This window comes from Neolamprologus multifasciatus, chromosome 3 (genome assembly GCF_963576455.1).
Source record: "Neolamprologus multifasciatus chromosome 3, fNeoMul1.2, whole genome shotgun sequence".
Lineage (NCBI taxonomy): Eukaryota > Metazoa > Chordata > Actinopteri > Cichliformes > Cichlidae > Neolamprologus > Neolamprologus multifasciatus.
The window spans coordinates 14,326,567-14,344,123 of record NC_140441.1 but is presented as its reverse complement, the minus strand read 5'-3'; the positions used below and the strand labels follow the sequence as shown (position 1 = coordinate 14,344,123).

At 41.1% G+C, this 17,557-nt stretch overlaps 2 protein-coding genes, 1 long non-coding RNA gene and 1 other non-coding gene across 8 annotated transcripts in view; 1 reads left to right on the top strand and 3 right to left on the bottom strand.

Annotated features, from left to right (window-relative positions):
* The window catches only part of dennd4c (DENN/MADD domain containing 4C), a 205,021-nt gene extending 198,106 nt beyond the window's left edge, over nt 1–6,915 (bottom strand). For 4 of the 5 annotated variants that reach the window (XM_085149402.1, XM_085149385.1, XM_085149372.1 and 1 more), the window contains exon 1: nt 6,597–6,915. The gene's annotated coding sequence lies outside the window, so the exon portion shown is untranslated. Of the gene's footprint in view, nt 1–6,035; nt 6,150–6,596 lie in introns of those variants that run through there. The other variant, XM_085149375.1, reaches the window with a different exon arrangement.
* On the top strand, nt 6,200–7,076 carry LOC146521736 (uncharacterized). Its single transcript, XR_014872093.1, has 2 exons — nt 6,200–6,313; nt 6,899–7,076. It is a non-coding gene; the product is annotated as an uncharacterized LOC146521736 (long non-coding RNA).
* Nucleotides 7,077–8,412: 1,336 nt separating this feature from the next.
* haus6 (HAUS augmin-like complex, subunit 6) lies at nt 8,413–16,589 on the bottom strand. The gene is made up of 16 exons (XM_085149412.1): nt 16,116–16,589; nt 15,871–15,966; nt 15,691–15,769; nt 14,943–15,075; nt 14,640–14,784; nt 12,487–12,549; nt 12,351–12,411; nt 12,001–12,174; nt 11,506–11,702; nt 10,996–11,125; nt 10,728–10,830; nt 10,572–10,635; nt 10,071–10,212; nt 9,844–9,933; nt 9,551–9,686; nt 8,413–9,449 (listed from the first exon to the last, which is right to left on the bottom strand). The coding sequence occupies exons 1-16, from the start codon at nt 16,256–16,258 to the stop codon at nt 8,743–8,745; spliced, it is 2,463 nt and encodes an 820-aa protein (XP_085005538.1). The 5' UTR covers nt 16,259–16,589; the 3' UTR covers nt 8,413–8,742.
* LOC146521735 (small Cajal body-specific RNA 8) lies at nt 10,384–10,514 on the bottom strand. The gene has a single exon (XR_014873507.1).
* Nucleotides 16,590–17,557: the final 968 nt, after the last annotated feature.

Sequence of the window (17,557 nt, the reverse complement as noted above, 5' to 3'; positions counted from 1 at the left end):
GCTCTCTGTAAAGGTAGACTCAGAGACTTCTGAAAAAAGCCTAGTTTTAGTTTTAGACATACATGAAAGACAATAGCAGCAAAGCAAATTTTATTTCTACCTTTATCGTCTGGCGAGCAAATAAAACTATGTACTCGTCTTAAACACCGGTGTTGACAAGAAATTAGAGGTAAAAACTTTAAAGTATTCGGAAACAGAGGTGAAAGCTGCATCCGGGGTTGTCTGCCCTTTTTAATGGCAAGCAACATGAGAGGGATGGAGGCAAAAAAAATACCAGTTAATCTGAAGAAAATCTTACAGTGCTTATGGTTCAAGGGTCAAACTGGCAGACAAACTGTTCCATTACATTTTCACTACACTGAAGTCTTGTGTTGTAATTTGAGACCATGCCTCTAAAAGGTAGTGCCGTGCCCCTCCCTTTCCATTTGAAAACCTGTTCCTCTGTTACTCGTGAGGCCTGATGATCGTGTGACACGCTCTTTGTCTGGTTTTCACTCAGAGAACCGTGACAAAGACAAAAAACCTCCGACCAAAAAGGATCAATTTATAGCAATACTCTCACTGAGAGTTAAAGATCTAGATAAACTGATTATCCCATCATATCCACCCAATATCTAAAACAAAAAAGGAGGATGCAAACTATTTTGATGGAAAGACAATTTGCGCCTTTTCAGCATTCATAACCACCATTTTTTTTTTAAATCAATAACCCCTGAAAAAGCCAAATCAACAACATGACTGTACTCCTGGAGCACAGCTTCCTGTCTTAGTTGGATTTGCAGTGACAACAACTGCATTGTCATCCCTCAGTAGGGCTTGTTTGTAATATAATCAGAACTTTCAAGCAACTGTGATCAATAGGGAGGGGACAGGGAGGGCACCTATACAGATATTATGGGACCAGACAAGGTGCAGTGAATACCCCAAAATGTAAAATAAAAAAAGGAATCAATAGCTTGTAATACAACATTTCAAATCAGCTCACTAACAGTACTCTAAGCCATTCATTAAAGTACTGGATTTTCCTGCACTACAAAGGAGTTTGTGGGGGACACTGGTCTTAACTCACTTGCAAACATGCCAAAGGGACCTCAACAACCCCTGAGGGCAGAGGGAAACTCTCAAGTTGGTTAGAGAAATGCAGAGAAAGGGACAGAAAAAAAACAGATTTCTCTATTTAGGTGGAACCCCTTACTCTATCCCCTCATGGTATGCCCCACGATGATCTCATCCCTTTTACACAAAAGAGCTTGGAGGCTCGTTCCCCAGGGGGGGAAGCAAAGAGCCTGTCTGCGATTACGCGCATGCACAAGATTGTGTGTGTTTGTGCGCGATGCTGGACAACAGCGAGTGCTGTGTCCGTCTCGGTTACTTCAGCAGGAGCCCTGCCATGCACATCCACTCACAGCTTGCCTGAAACAGCTGCTGAGCCACGCTGTGTCACACTCTGCAGCACCAGAGCCTGCTTCAAGTGGCACTCTGTAGTTCTGGGCTTTGGATGATCTGAAGAGCAAAGTGGCCCTCTCTGCCACCTGTCATCACAGTGTGCTGTCAGTGGCTGAGGCCAGACTGAGTACAAGGTGCCAGTGAGGTGATGAAACCGCAACTTTACAAGGAGACAACCACAGGAGGGGGAGAGAAAAAAAAAACGTGGAATGCTGCTTTTAGGGCAGATAAAGGAAAGCCGGTAGAGCTGATGTATGATTGCATTCATACGGCGTGAGCTGGAGTATGCACGCACATACATAGTTGGCTGTTAAAGGGCGGTCTAGAAATACCTCACTCTGCTCATTAATCTCAACAGCATGCTGTGATGACCCTAAAAGCCAGACTTAACAGAAGTGATCCACATCAGCCTTCAAGTAATTACGACAGTAAGGAAAGTCTTTCAGAAATGTTCCGACAAAGGTATCTTCATGTGCACTTGCAAGAAATGCCTCTTACCATTCAATATTTGCTGTTCAGCGTGTGTGTGAGAGAGGTGGAGTCTGTGTGATAGCTCGGCATTATCAAATCCATATGCTAACAACACCTCCCTCTCTCTGTAGTGCTTGAATAAAGCCGAAGACCTGCCGTGAACTCTTGTTTCTGGACCGTGTTTGTTTAACCCTGGCAGCTGCTTTTTTTTTTCTTTTCTTTTTTTTTTTTTTTACACATAAATGTCTACATAAAGTTCAATTTAATTTAAGCACAGACGGCCGTTGTCAACAAGCTTCTCAGAATAGGCATCTGGTTGGCAAATCACACTGATGACAGACAGAACGGATGATGCTGCTTGTTGTTGCTGCTGCTTCAGGCTATTTGAATTTGAGCTTTTGGGCATCAGCTCTAACTTAAGTTATTAAAAAAAAAAACACCTCTATATTTCACAATTTTACAGGTTTAAGCAAGATGTGTCTCCCACTTGTAACAGATTATTACATATTTACATATATATTAAAAAATTAACTGAATCCCTGCTGTTTCAGCACTATGACAAACACCCATATTGTCTGCTCCCTCCTAGTATGTTAACGCTAAATCTTGAACTCTAAGCAGTCCAACACTTTCAGAGATAGCATCAGAGCTAACGCTAAAGGCAGTCAGGAGTGACGTGGAATGAATTCTAATGAGCGGAGCAGAAAATTTTCCACTTTTCTTCCTGGATCACCGTGGGTCTCTAGTTACACTGTGTGAAGCAGGTGGGGTTGTTTTTTTCTTTTTTAAGAAAGCAAGGCACTTTACTGAAACCTGTCAAAAGCAGCATTTAGACCACACATTCCCTCAAAAATATGACTTTTTACAGTTAAAATCCGCTTGGGTAGATGCAAGGAGCGAAGGCAGGCTTAGCAGAAATGTCACAAGATTGCCTCCCTCCTGAAGCGTGACAAGCCGGTGGACACAGAGCATTCTTTCCACTGTAAGGAGACGGGAGAGAGAAGGCAAACTCATTGCTCGTACTAACTAGCTGGGTCTACACCGACTCAGAGGGAGAGCTACTGAAAGAAAACAACAGACATGCTGGCACACCACAGCAGAGTACAAGGGTCAGAGGAGGGAAGCAGGTTACCTGAGAGGGAAGAGGAGCGGATTACAAGTGCCTTCCTGCTGCTCTTTGGCTACAAACAACTATGTTGAGTTTGGTTTAACTTAAGAGGTGCAAACAGGCAGCTTAACAGAACGCACAGTGCTTCTTCAGGTACACATTGGCTCCAAAGAGACAAGAAACCACGATCTGTCCGCTAATTGTGTAGAAACACCTTGAGAAAAGAAAAAAAAAAGCGTGACTGTAAATGAAATGGTAAGCCTGCAAAAGCGTCCTTGATTCAGATATTACAGCATTGCTGGCACTAACCTCTGAGCTCTTCATGGAGGAAAACTTTCTTTACACAAGCACAAATATTACACAGTGAATGGTTTATACAAACACTGTGAAATCTGACTTTGAAAGATTTTAAATAGTTGAAAGGCCGACCACATGTGCTTAACGCTGAATACTGAAAGGAAACAGAAACGAAAATGCCATTAAAGACACACACAAGAGTTTCTCTGCAACCTCCGAATGAGCTGAAGATACAGACAACCAAAGCTCGACTGATATTAGGCTATTTGGCGATATATCAGTATCAGCATTTGTAACGGCCAATACATGAAAATTTAAAGAGTACAGAAGAGATAAGAGAAACACCCTTTAATCAGGTTATGAGTGCTGATGTTACGTAGTTTGTCCACCAGGGACTCGCCAACACAACAACTAGCTAATCCAATCTGAGTTGGACAGATAGTTAACTGATAATCCATGAGTTGTTTCGACAGTAAAACAAGACAGTTCATAGTCAGCAATGTCACATTATCTTAGTAAGGACTCATAAATAAAGACAGGCAACAAATGTTAATGAAATCTGTTTATGTTCTGTGTGTCTGACAGAAAATGAAATATCGGCCGATGTATCCGATTTTTAAATCATCAAGTATTGGCATCGTTCTTAAAAATTCTGTATTGATCAGGATCTATAGACGCCTGGTGAAAGAGGCAGAGAAGCAGGGCTGAAAAAGACAGCAGACACAGGTGAGACAGAGTAATCAATGTCTCGGAAAATTTCCGTTTCAGCCAGCCAAACCCCACAAAACAGTACACACCAACGGCAAACAGCGAAAGAAGCTAGATGGTCAGGCTCGCAAGAACAATATTAGCTGAACCGAAGGATGAGCCGGGTCTATTCTTTCTTGCTTTTTTATTTGCATGGATCATTTATTCTCACAGACTACATTTAACAAAACATCGATACGGGACGGTATCGCGATATTTTGCATAGCGATATTGTATCAATACAGGGACAGCAAAAATAGGCATTTTATTGATATTTGAAAATAAATATATAAATAATAATTATACGAAAACACTCTACTAAGAAAACGGTTCATCTCTTGCACCGCCCTACTGACATAACGTTAGCCATGTGCACTTACAATAAGTTGGCTAAACTGAAAACTGGACACTTAACATAGTACATAACTGCCAGCTTGATCCCATTTGACTGCAGGCTGATTCTGTCTTATGACAGCATTAATAGTAGGTTTTAGTGACAGTGTTGGTGTGCTTGACAATCTCATTTTGCAACAAAAAAGAATCACTGAAGTGAGATAACTTTATCTGCTTAGATAAAACAGATTGGAAAAACAACAACAACAACGTTGAGGACATAACTTACAGTTGAAATAAAAGGTGATACATTGTATTACGTGTTTTTAGCTTATCACAAAATGTTAAAAATCAAGCTATCATCAGATCATGAGTGAAATGTTGTAATAATGTATTGTGGGGATCTGGTGATTCCCACTACTTAACAGGAAATATTAGTGTATTCTGCCTACTTTTTGTTTTTCATATTTATGTATTGCTATAACAGGAAAACTAAAAAGAAAATGTTAGCTAACTGAGTTTATTTAAAAAAAAAAAAAACAACAACTAGGGTTCTAAGTCGTTAGTCTGTCTTCAAAACGTGAGCATGCCATGCTGGGTGGTATAATTTGATGGAAGGAGTTAAAGCAAGCAGGGGTGGTTAACACTGTCAAAACAATGTGACTCAAACAAGTTGAACTTTAATTTATAGAACGAATCATTCATTGACATGAAAGTGTCAGTTGATTTTGGGACTCGTGGAAAATTATTATTAATTTTCCCAGAAGCTCTTCAAACTCTGAGAAAACTGACAGTGAAAGTGTGGGTGATAAATCAACCTCAAAGTGTCAACTCAAGTGGAGGCTGAAGGGGGGAAAAGGTAGCTCCACCGTGCTATTTGCCGGGTGATGTAGAGTGAACACAACTGTGAATGAAAGAATGAAGCAGATTACACGGTACGCTCTAACATATCTCAACATATCACTCTCCCACTGAATAAATACTGCCTGTTGCTGCTGCTCCTTTGAGCCAATCCACCTCCTTCCTCCCAGTCACCTGACAGAGCCTTTGGAAGGCCACAAAGTGCAAGTTCAATGTACACAAAGCCACCGCGCAGCCATGACCCACTTTATACCTGCAGCATTGTAGAGGTTATAGTGGGAGGAAACGTTTGCTCCACTCCTCTTTCCCAGTGCCTGTCAGGGCAAGCCAAGGTCAAGGAAGAGATTTTTTGGGTTTTTTTTTACTTTGTTTCCACGTGGCAACGGCTCAGTGGATTCTGCCAGAGCAATTTCCATGTTTTTCACACTCCGCGTGCCTCGATTATCCTGTCATTACACAGCATTCCTGCAGCCAGCTCAGTTGGTAAAACACCTAATTGAAATTATGAATACTTTGAGCACAACAGAAGAGGAAGTGCCAGGCTTAGCTCTGCTGGAACTTGTACCATCAGAGCAGAAATATCACATGCCAGTCATGATTCACCACAGCTGTGATGGGAGCACGGAGCAGAGGGAACACTCTGCTAACCTCAGGGGTTAGACTGCTGCTGACTGGCAAGCAGTCAAGTGCTGAGGCATAGATATGTGAGCACCTTGGCGCTGCATAGTGCCACATCATACACGGCTAGGAAATGGATGAAAAGCAAACTCACAAATAAGTCAGACCAGTTGATCCTCTACACGCGGACTGCATGACAAGAAGGTGCTGCTAAAATTGAGCTTTAAACCCCAACACACATTTTGATCCCACGCAGGAAGTTGGGTTTGTTTCTGGGAGCAGACACCTGCATGGGTAGACAGACTCCAGGAGAGCTGAGTCTGATTATCTGGCGACAGGGAGGGCCCGGGGAGGAGAGGCGAGCAGGAGCAGCAAGAGGAGGCGGCGGAGGAGAGGGGTGTTATGTTCCCAACTGTTGCATCCCAACCCTAAGTAGGTCAACTTTGACGCAGGAAATACACCTCGTCGTGGGTATAACAAAAGAAATTTCCTCCCATGATCACCCCGAGCGCTCATACGTGGCTCTCTCTCTCTCTTTCCGTGGTTGGATAACACGCTGAAAGTGCAGCAGCGCAACACCAGGAAAATGCATTTACAGCGGCTGAGCGCACTTACACACAAGTTAGACTAATGCACTTCATCCACTCCCTCTCATCTCCACAAAATGCTGCGATCCCTAACGGTTATCTCCACGGAACAAAACACGAGTACTTACCAGCTGTTTACACCGCAGTGAGAGACAATGTTGACATGTAGGCAACTTGCTTGTTTTACCTCCTCGAAGTACTCCGCAGACTTATTTGTGCAAAACAAAAACAAAAAAACTGGTCAAACCAGGACGGCAAGTTAAAAAGAAGGGTGAAAACGCCACTCGGAAATACTCCTTTGTACTTTGCTAGTTACTTCTTCGCCACACTTTCATCTGAAGTTGTCGGCGGAGGCAGGCGCCATGTTTGTGTCTGGGCTGATAGAGTTAGAGAGCTTTCCTCTGAACCTCTCTCTCTCTCGCTCTTTCAGACTGGAACCGCCCAGAGAAAAGGAAATGCAACAAACCACCGCTGCAACTGACAGCGCGAGCAAGCGCGCTCGCGAACAAGGATCCGCTTCCGGTGAATCCTTTCAAAGTAAAAGACACTTTAACGGCAAACCCGTAACAGCGTAAAGGTTATAATGGATGGATCAGTGAATATAAAAACTGTATGAAGATTCAATTTTATGCAGCCTAAATCTCGTCTATGTATTGCATATGTAACATTTTGATTTTTTTTTTTAACTTTCAACTTTTTGATGCAATTCACGCTGCATGTGTGTATTTTATATAAGTTAATATTCTGTAAATTGAGGGGGAACATAAGGTGGAGGGCAAAGACTCCAATCGGCCCCCCGGAAGACTTTGGAAAATGTGATAGATTTTGAACTGCTAGCTGCATTGTCGTGGGTTTTGCAGCTTTTCTTATCGATAAAGACTCCACCTTATTTGCCACTGATATCGCATTAACGTAGTTATGTAATAGATCAACAATTGAATAACAGAAAAGCTCTTGTTTTTCTACTAGCTACAACAGAATTTTTTTTTTTTATTATGATAGGTCCACATTAAAAACAACCCGTTTGTTAAATCTGTAAATTAACAAAAACATTGTTTTTATAAATACTTGACTGTCTGGGCAGTTAAATTTTACTCATTTATCGTGTAAAGAAATTGAGATGTACTGTTACTGGACTTCTTTTATAACATTATGACATCTCAGGGATCAAATGTTTAGGTAAATGTCTTTACGCTGACTGAAAGGGCAGTTTAAGATCCACTTAAGATCAAAATAGGCCCACAATATAAAGTGAGTCTGAAATCCCAGCTATAGACAGTTCAACCAGCTTCACTTCTATAAAATTCCAGATGCAGCCGAAATATATTGTCATGCAACACTAATCTGTAAATCAATATATACAAATGGGAGGATCTAGGTGTTTGTATGGTTTCACCTCACTTGTCCCTTTGGTGCAAAACAAGTCTTTGAGTAATGACCCACCTATATCTTTTTAAATAATTTTTTAAATCCCAGATTATAGTTTGTCTCTAAATGGTTTTCATTTCATTAAATTAAACAAATCCATCTGGGGGGAAAAGAAAAAGTTTCATTCCTCTAGTAATTTCGATCCAGTTACCAGTCTTAAGTTTCCCACTGCAAACAGCACATCTGGATGGGAGGGGACTAAATGCCCATATTTCTATATAGACTTCCCCACTTTATAGAAGGGGAGATAAAACGTAGTGGGAAATTAAGGCAAATTCGTTTCATTCAGGATTTCATGTGTTTTACACAGCACCACTCAAGTCAAATGTTTGTGCCCGTACGCTGAACATTTTATTGTGAAGGAGTAACACTCCAACTTCCCTTTTCTTGGTTTTACCAGTGCTTTGCTTCACGTTTAATTTGGGCCCCCTATCTTAAATTGCTGCAAGTCACACCTATTTAAAAAAAAAAAAAAAAAAAAAAAAGACAAAACAAAAACGAAGAAAAACAAAACACTAGTAGCTTCATATCAATTCATTTTATACCTTCCATGCACCACAATTAGCAGGAAAAACTTAAACATCACTAAAACAAGGAATTCTTCGAGTGATTATTGGAGAAGTAACACTTCGAGAGAATTCTTTATTTCCATCATGTTAAAAACTGAGCCAGTGGTGCAGTGTAAATTGCTGGGAGGCATAATACACTCCAGTCAAATCTCGATTTACAGACACAAACAAACAAAACACACAAACAAAAAAATATATACATGCTCATATTTGTTACTTAAAAAACAAACAACCAAAACACAATTAGGAGGCTGAAGACTGGACACTCGGACTGTAGCTAACACTTCATGTCATCTATTGGGGAGAATGTGATCAGCTCGGGAAGCCTGTACTCCTGCTTCTTTAGAGGTGAAGGGGTCTTCAGTGCATCTAGATCGAGTGAAAAAATCTTATCTGTGGCTTCCTTTGATGCTGGCTCCTCCAACCAGTCTCTGTCCAAACCAGAAACAGTGTAATCTGACAGAAGGCACTCGGGAGTCCTCGTGCCCTCCATCAAGAAGCCGTCATTTCTTGCTTCATGCTGATGGCAGTTTAACGGTGGCTGCTTCACTTCGAGCTTCAGTAAGGGAATCAGTTGCTCGTAGTCGTCTTCGCTTTTCATCTCTTCGTCATCGAGGCTGAGCAGACTGTCACACCCTGGAATTTCTGGCAGAGTTTCTTGGTCGAGGCTGAAGTGGACCACACTGCTGCCTGTGCCGCCTGGGCTGTCATGAGCCTCTGTGATGAAGGTGTCCCATGCAAGAATGGACTTGTGGAAGGCCCCCTGCTGGCAGACCGGAGGGCTACTGTGGCTCCTGAAAGCGGATGGGACAGTCTGGGTGGTCGTGTCGGAACTTGGGGACTCTGAGCTTGGCGACCCATCGTGGTGCTCACTGACCGGGGTGAGTTGCTCTTTTATGCTGTCATTAAACTCAGCAGGAGGCTGATTTTTTTTCACTTTGTCTTCCTCGACTGCCTTACGCCAGGAGCTTTTGACATCCATAACTTTGGGAAGAAATAGCGAGGAGGAGAAAAGCCATTTTATTAGGTAAAGGAACACATTAAGGGAAGCTTTTGAATGTCAGGTCCTATATTTTATCACTTACTCAAGCTTTCAGGGGTACGTGGCAGCTGCTTACGAGCAGAGAAGGGATCTCTTTGAAGACTGCTGAGAAGAGCCTCCAGCTCCAAACCTTTAACCCTGCCCTCTGAAGGAGCGGCTGTAGTTACAGCATCTGCAAACTAACAACACATGCACACAAACTTCAACAATGAATCAGAAAATCTTGTTTTCAACAATTGCTATGCCCCTTTTTAGACGTATGAACCCTCATGAAATTCTCAGTTATACAGCATTTACTACAGATTTCAGTAGTTTAGTTGAGAATCTTTAAAATACCTGATCAGCAAGGTTGTCATATTCCATGTTTAATATCTGAGTCTTTGTCCTCACCTTCCAATCAGTATGGGTCATCTTCCTCACACTCACCTGATGCACAAACATTGATTTTATTTATTCATTTATTTAAACATTAGTGGAACAAGTGTACTATTGTTTCAAGAACAGAATTCAGTAAATATGAAACTAACTTTTAAAACAGAGAAAATGTGAATTATGACACTTGCCTGAGGTGATGATCGTGATGCAGCTCTTTGAGGAGGAGGAGATGGGGGCGTGTCAAAAAGCCAGTCCAGAGAGGTATTCGCTCGTGTCATTTCAGTCTTGACAACAGGACTTTTGGGCCTCTCGACTGTCACCGGGAAAGTGCTGTTTAGATAAGAAAGTGCTTAATTATTCCAAACACATTTGCGCATCACATCTTTTGATATAAAAGTAATCAATTTGTGGTATAGGTAGGTACTTCACTACATGCTCCAGGTTAACAAGGTTAAGCTCATTTACGTCATGCTGTTCTATCATCATATTTATACAGAAATAAAGTGTCTGCTCCGTATCTGTCCGTGGCGATTTCTCTCAATTCGCCACGGTCATCAGAGAGCAGGGATGCTCTAGGGAGGACTAGTGACAGGCAGAGCACTGCTCAGGACTGCCCAGGTATCTGCCTCCCAGCAGAAAGCAAAAGGAATAATGCTGTCATGAAGTTCGAATATCCCTGATAATATTACCTTTTAAGGTTGGAAAAATTAATCTTGACGTCATCCTGTGATCCTCTCTCCGAGTGCTTCTCCTCTGAGGGGGGAAAACAAATAAATGCTAATTAAAAACAAAATTTAAAACTTTACACCTTCAGAAAAACTTTATTATAATCCGATTCCGCTCACCAAGAAGTTTAGCAGGGTACTGGGAGAACACACTGCTTTTATAACTCGCTTCAGCCGCCGGCTCAAAAGACAGTGGAGCCATTGGTGAGAGGAAGCCAAGAGCCTGAGGAGGAAGTGGGCGGGCACATAAGCTCCAAGCAACATTAACAATAGAATGTCTTCGTGTCATTTTTCACAGTACACTAACTTAATTTAAAATAAGTGCCTGCGTGGTGTGATGCAAGTATATATAAAATAAAAATAAATAAAAAATAAAGCAACCACTCACAGGATCTTCATTCAGAAAAGAGACTAGGGGTGTTTCTTTCAGAGTGTCCATCCACTTCTTGTCCCACTCTGCCTCCAAATCCTGAATGGCACTCCTGACTTCAGGGATTTCTTCCTTAGAAATCTTCTGCCTGGGAGTTGGGATTACAGGACACATTTGTAGTTATTAAAAGAAAAAATGTTAACAGTTATTACCACAAATCTATTAACGCAGCATTTTCCAAACGACAAGCATCCAGAAATTTGGATTTACAGATAATGCAGGTGCAACAGGAGGAATAGTGGAAATATCAGGTTGAATATGGAGCTGCCAGGAAGGAGAAAAATGGAAGATTGGTGTCGTGAAGGAGGACATGCAGAGGGTTGGTGTGACAGAAGAAGATGCTAGGGATAGGGTGACATTGAGGTAGATGACCCCCTATGACGACCCCTAAAGGGAACAGCAGGAGGAAGAAGAACAAAGGGTAAATCAGCTCATGTAGAAGTGTGCACTATCAAGCTTAATGGGTACCTGATGAGGTGGAGGTCCTGCAGCGTACGGGCCATCTGGCGAGACATCTCCTGCAGGTGCTGAGGGTTGAGCTGGGGCACAGGGGCGTGAGAGACCCGACAACGTTCCTCCTTTAAGAGCTGCGCCGCGTGGGTCATCAGCTCCATCACACAGAGGAGGTTCAGCTGGTTGGCTTCATACACATTCCCAGAACTTAACTGGATTTAAAATAAAAAATAAATGTAAAAGAATTATATAAATAAAAGTATACATGAAACACAAATATACCAATATTAGCCCTGAAAGATGTTCCACATCTTCTGTAGCTGCTGTCTCGAGTGTTTCGAGACAGCAGCTTTGTGTGCGCTCATGAAATGCCTAATCATCAATCAAAAGGGACAAATACAGTGTATAGGTTTAGTTAAGGGAAAAAGAAAAAGCACAGACAAGATTTCAAAGAAGTTTCCCTGTTGTATTTAAACAATAACCAGAGTCCATCCATCTCTTCTCACTCACCTGATGTGGGAGCTGTTCAATTCTCTCCAGCAGACAGCGGGGAATTTTAAGAACTTGATCCGTCCCATCAAGGGTGTATTGATCTACGTCTCCTTTCAGGACACTCTCCACAGCACTTTGCTCCTCTTTGATGGCCGACAACATTCCATCAATGGCCGACCACAGGGAGCGCACCTTAGGATAACAGAGAACATCTGTGAGCACTAAAAAACAGACTCATCGGCACACGAGTCTCTACTCATCTGAAAATAACATGAATGCATTTAGAAAACAGACTGTCACATCACAGTTGCTCCTTAAATAAATAGTACAAAGACTCTCCAGCATTTTGAAAAGTTAACATTACGTACTTTTTTGACCTTCTCAGCTGTAGAAGTTCCTTCCTCCTGAGTGCAATCATTGCTGTAGCGCCTGAAAGGACACAGCTCCATTACTTCAATGTGTCTTAAATTAAATCTGGCATATTGAGAAAGAAATTATACATACTTAAGCAGCTCATCATACTTGACACCTTCTGCTTTGATGTCCCTCATAGACTTCACCAAAAGTCTTCACAAGAGAGAAACAAAAAAAAGACTTAAAGTTTAAAGTAGCAGAAGCTAACTTCCATTTCTACATTCAAACCTTCAGCATAACAAATCTGTAGTCACAGCGGATACATTGCTATATCAGAGCTCAGGAAGCAGAGTTGAAACACATCATTTGAAGTGCCGCTACTGTGCATCCATTCACAGGTTACTGAGACACTCAGCGGAAGTGAGCCTGTCGTTTACAAAATATGTTTCACCTGCACAACAAATCAAAACATCAGCTAGAAAAAGAGGCTGCTGACTACAAACCGCAACAAACTAGCCTCATTAACCTTTGTTTCACCAAACAGTTCACATGATAATTATTGTGTGTTTAATCCACACCTAAGTCTACTTGCACAGAAGGGAAGGGAAGCACAAACAAATACATAGCATCAGCCATAAATTTATAACCACATAAGAATAGAGGAAGCAAGTAAAATAGTAGAAATAACACAATGAACAAAGACTAAAAGTAAAATGCCGTGTCTTACAGGTTTGTCTGTGAAGGTTCTCAGTCTTACAGGTCATGGTAATCTAAAGAGCTCGGAAAGAAAAGCGTCTGGACTTCTTTAAAGTTCTTGAAGACTTCTCATCCCAGAAGCTTCTTCAGTTCTAAGAGCAACTGGTAGAGAGTCACAGATTTTTAAACCCTATGGGGAGTGTCCCGAAGAGGGTCGTTGATACCAGTATTGATCATCTGTCTAATCATAATCATCCAAGGTGTGAAAACAGGTGTGGGTATAATCAGCCAAAGTTTCAGGTTTCCCATTGTGAGACCTTGCCCCACCCTATCATGTGATTTACTGAGATCAAATGACCCAGGATGTGAGTGGACGTTAAGGCATCCGAGAAGAGATCTCAAAACTGGATTATAGATGGCAAACAATTGGTGTCGTAAGCCACCACCTCTGTTCAAAGATGGTCGTTTACAATGGGGATAGATTGCTTCTTTCACTCCTCTTTCAATCCACTCACTTTGTTTATTTTTTTGCTTTGTTACTCTCCAACATTTGTTCTTAGAGCTGAAGAAGCTTCTTGGGTGAAAGGTGCAACGTCTTCAAGAAACTTGAAGAAGTCCAGTTGCTTTTCTTTCCAAGCTCGTTAGGTCTTATAGGTTTGGAAATTAGTGTGGGAAAAATGTCAGCTGTATTTTAGTACTGCAGTAAGTAGAATAAGGAAATGACAAAACATCCTTGGATAGAGCAGTGAAACGGAGTATTAAGATTTATTTGACTTTACTAGTTTAGTACAATTTGCAATTTAATACTAATTTAAATAATTTAAAGTGATAGGAAGTGTATTTTCTGTACATTTATATCGTTATACTAAGTAAACATTTATTACATTTTTCTTAATACCTTGTATTTCTCTAACATCTTCTGTTCTGCTTCGACGAAGCCTGATACAGGATGCCTCATACCACAATACCTGAATTTATTTGTTAGGCATTCACTTAGTAAGCGCTTTATTGTATTTCACAGCAAGTTTTAGTAATTGAACTCTTTAACTTGTTACTATTTTAACTGTACTCTGTTCTGAGCAATTATTACCTCACGTAGTCATTTTGTGTTTATTTTACTGCTCTACCATTATGTTAAAGGTTATATTTTAGGCCTTCCACGACATAACTTTTTGGACAAAAACAAATGTTTTATGTCCCATCTGAAAACCTACTCAGAGAAACTTCATTTACTTTCAACAAAACATTATTTCTGTAAGACTTACTGCAGTAACAAAGTAAACACTTCGATCTGCTTCAGTGAATACGAATAAAGTTGCAGATGCAAGTCTCTCAACTCAAAAGCCATTTTAAAATGCCTCCTTAACATCATCTGAAATTCCTTTCATTTCAATACCCACTGGGGCATAAAAATGGCAGCATGTATATTTTTTTGCCATTTTAAAAACAAACACAGACTTGAGTAAATTAAGTCGCACATTATTTTTTTCCTTTCTTAAATATATACAAGTTCTGATGATTTTCTTTTGATAAAAAGCTAAAACTTCTTAGTTTGGTGACATTATTTTACAACTCTGTAAAGCTGCTTGAACCAAAAGTGCACTTACTGGGCCCGTCTCTGGTATTCATGAAGAAAACGATCCTGTTCCACTGCAGTTTTCAAAAATCTGGCACGGACCAGATTGAACCTCTTAATTGCCAAGTTCGACGTCGAAGCCGGCATTGCCGCCACCTCAGGTACCCAGCTGCCATCTGACAACAATAATGTTCAAGATCACGTCATCATTTGGTTGGCATCTTTGCAAGCCAGGTCCATGGCAGATGAGATTAATAGGAGAACAGAAGTCATGTTTAATGCTGTCACTTTAAACTTTAGGGATTGTAGGTTTGAGAGGCTACACAAGACCTACCTGTAGCAAAGGTCTTCATTTCCTGCAGCATGACATGCTTGGCCAAATGAAGCATCAAGCTGACAAACTTGGGGCCTCCAGGCGAGAGAAACAATGATGCCACCACTCTGGATCCAGTATTTGCAGTTTCTTCCTGCACATAGTCAAAAAAAAAACAAACTGTTTTTGCTAATAAAAAGGTTTTATTATAGATTACTATACGACCCACAAAATTAATCAAATTGTAATCTTGAACAAAACTTTGGCTTTTCAAGAAATTCCCATTAGGAATTTTGAAAATGCATGTTCTGTCAATAGAACGCAAAGCAAATCAAGCGCTTCCAGAATTAGCATTTGATGTGTCTGCAAGTGCCAATTGCAACTGTTCTCGCACAGCACAGTGTGAAGTTTGGGGACTGGACAATGCTAATGTGAATCTTCAACATCAACAAAAGCAACCCTATCCCGCAAAATGGTCAACATACTAATCAAACGATATATTATTCACACATACAGTCATTTTTCTAAAGTGAAAATACCTGTGCTTACACTCTAAAATCAGGGGGGTATTATTCCCATCCATCATGCAGGAACAATGAATGAAATAAAACACTGTACTTTGCTTCAAGGAGATGCACTTGAATAAACGCCTTATTTGTCTGCAACGATTAACATAACTGTAGCACAATGCAAATCTTAAAGAAGTGCCCTGTCTGTTTAATTCAGTCTTAAACTTTCGTACAATTTATTTTATTCTTTTGATTCTCACCATGATTTCTCGCAGCCAAGCGCAGGTAACTTTGCGGAACTCGGCGTCTGCTTTTGGGTTTAAAACAGGCCAGCAGTGCCTGAAAACCCAAGGATGAATGAGAAGAGATTACAAACAAATACTGGCAAAGAGAATGAATCATATATCTGAGCATACAAGACTGGTTATAATTGGCTTTACCTATATGCCTCATGAAACCGTGTCCGGTTGAGTTTCTCCAGCAGGAAACAGGTCACTATGTAAAAAGCATCTTTGTTGGGTTTGTCAAACATGTTCCTGTGGGACAAAACTAAACTTAGCAGGAAACTCTTACGCTGCAGGGAGAGTGAATGGCAACGCACATTCAAGGCAAAGTTAAAGTAGCGACATTTCGCACAGTAAGGAGTAGCTAGTATTATTCATAAAGACATAAAAAGCAAACTCACGGCCCCATGATGATGTGTTTAGCATTAATATTAGTTTTGCCAGCGATTGACGACACTGCAACGTCCGGTTGAAATCCCAGCCCAAGAAGAGAGAACCATAAATACTGTCCATTCTTCTTCTGCAATAGTGCCGGATTGGCCATTATTCAGAGGAGTAAGAAGCACCGTGATTGTGTCCGGAGGCGAATTCAAAGCTCCAGACTGGCAAACAGAAAACCGCTAGTCCGCTAGCCTCCCTGCTAGCAACAAAGTTTACTCTTCGCTAACTTACGCCAACAAGGCCCATTCACAATAACAAACGCTGCCAGGACACAGTTACATTATAAGAGAGGCTGCCGCTGACGTTAAATCCACGTTGACGTTTGTTAATATACATTTCACACATTTCATAGTCCACTGAGAACTGGAAAACAAGAAACGGTAACGCAAGGACGCAAACCGCCAATTTTTCTAAAGATTACCCGGATGTTTTAAATTACTTCCGGTTAGCGAAGATAGCGACGCACGGGATTCCCATTGGAAATTTAAAAAAAAAAAAAACTCACTATTGTAACGTGCTTCTTCTTATTGTATTTTTCACTATAAGTAGCTATATTTTTTTGCAGTTTTCGTCGAAGGTAAATTTGACATATAAAGGCGTAGCCCTGGCAGATACAAAGTTTTATTGGACTTTGGCCAGAGCAGCTGTACTATGCTCTAAAAATTTCCTAAGCTATTACTGGTTTAGATTTCACTGGGAAGACGGTGTTTCTAGAAAACCACGTGTGATATTACCAGCTAAGTCTTCCACCTAAAAAGCAGCTTATAGCTTAAGTATACTAGAAATCCCGTATTTTACCCATAGTTCCTTGGGTTATTAGGATTGTACACAAGTCAAAGTCCAGCAATCATAACATCCACAAGTGCTTCACCTAACTCTGCCCTAGGTTTTGTTTGTCTTGTTCAAACAGGATGAGGTCTTGCAGCAAACCCAGCACATTTCTCCAGCTTGAAGAGCTTGATGTTATCCTGGAAAAAGCTGAAGGATTTGGTTGCAGGGCTGGCAGGTCTTTTGTCTGTTTTTTGTGTGTGTTGCAAGGCACCCACTGGATGTGGTTGGGTCATCAGTGTTTCCTGATATAAAAAAAAACTTTTGTTGTTGTTGTTTTTTAAATGAGATATTTAAGTGCTCCTGAGTGCAAACGTGACAACACTACTGACATCTAATGGTTTTTTGTTGCGTAACTTTATTCACACACACAGCTTGTGGGGATAGGTTAATTGGATAATCCAAATTGTCACTAGGTGTGAATGTGCGAGTGAATGTGAGTGTGAATGGTTGTCTGTCTCTGTGTGTTGGCCCTGCGACAGACTGGCGACCTGTCCAGGGTGTACCCCGCCTCTCGCCCTATGACAGCTGGGATAGGCTCCAGCGACCCCGAAAAGGATAAGCGGAAGCGAAT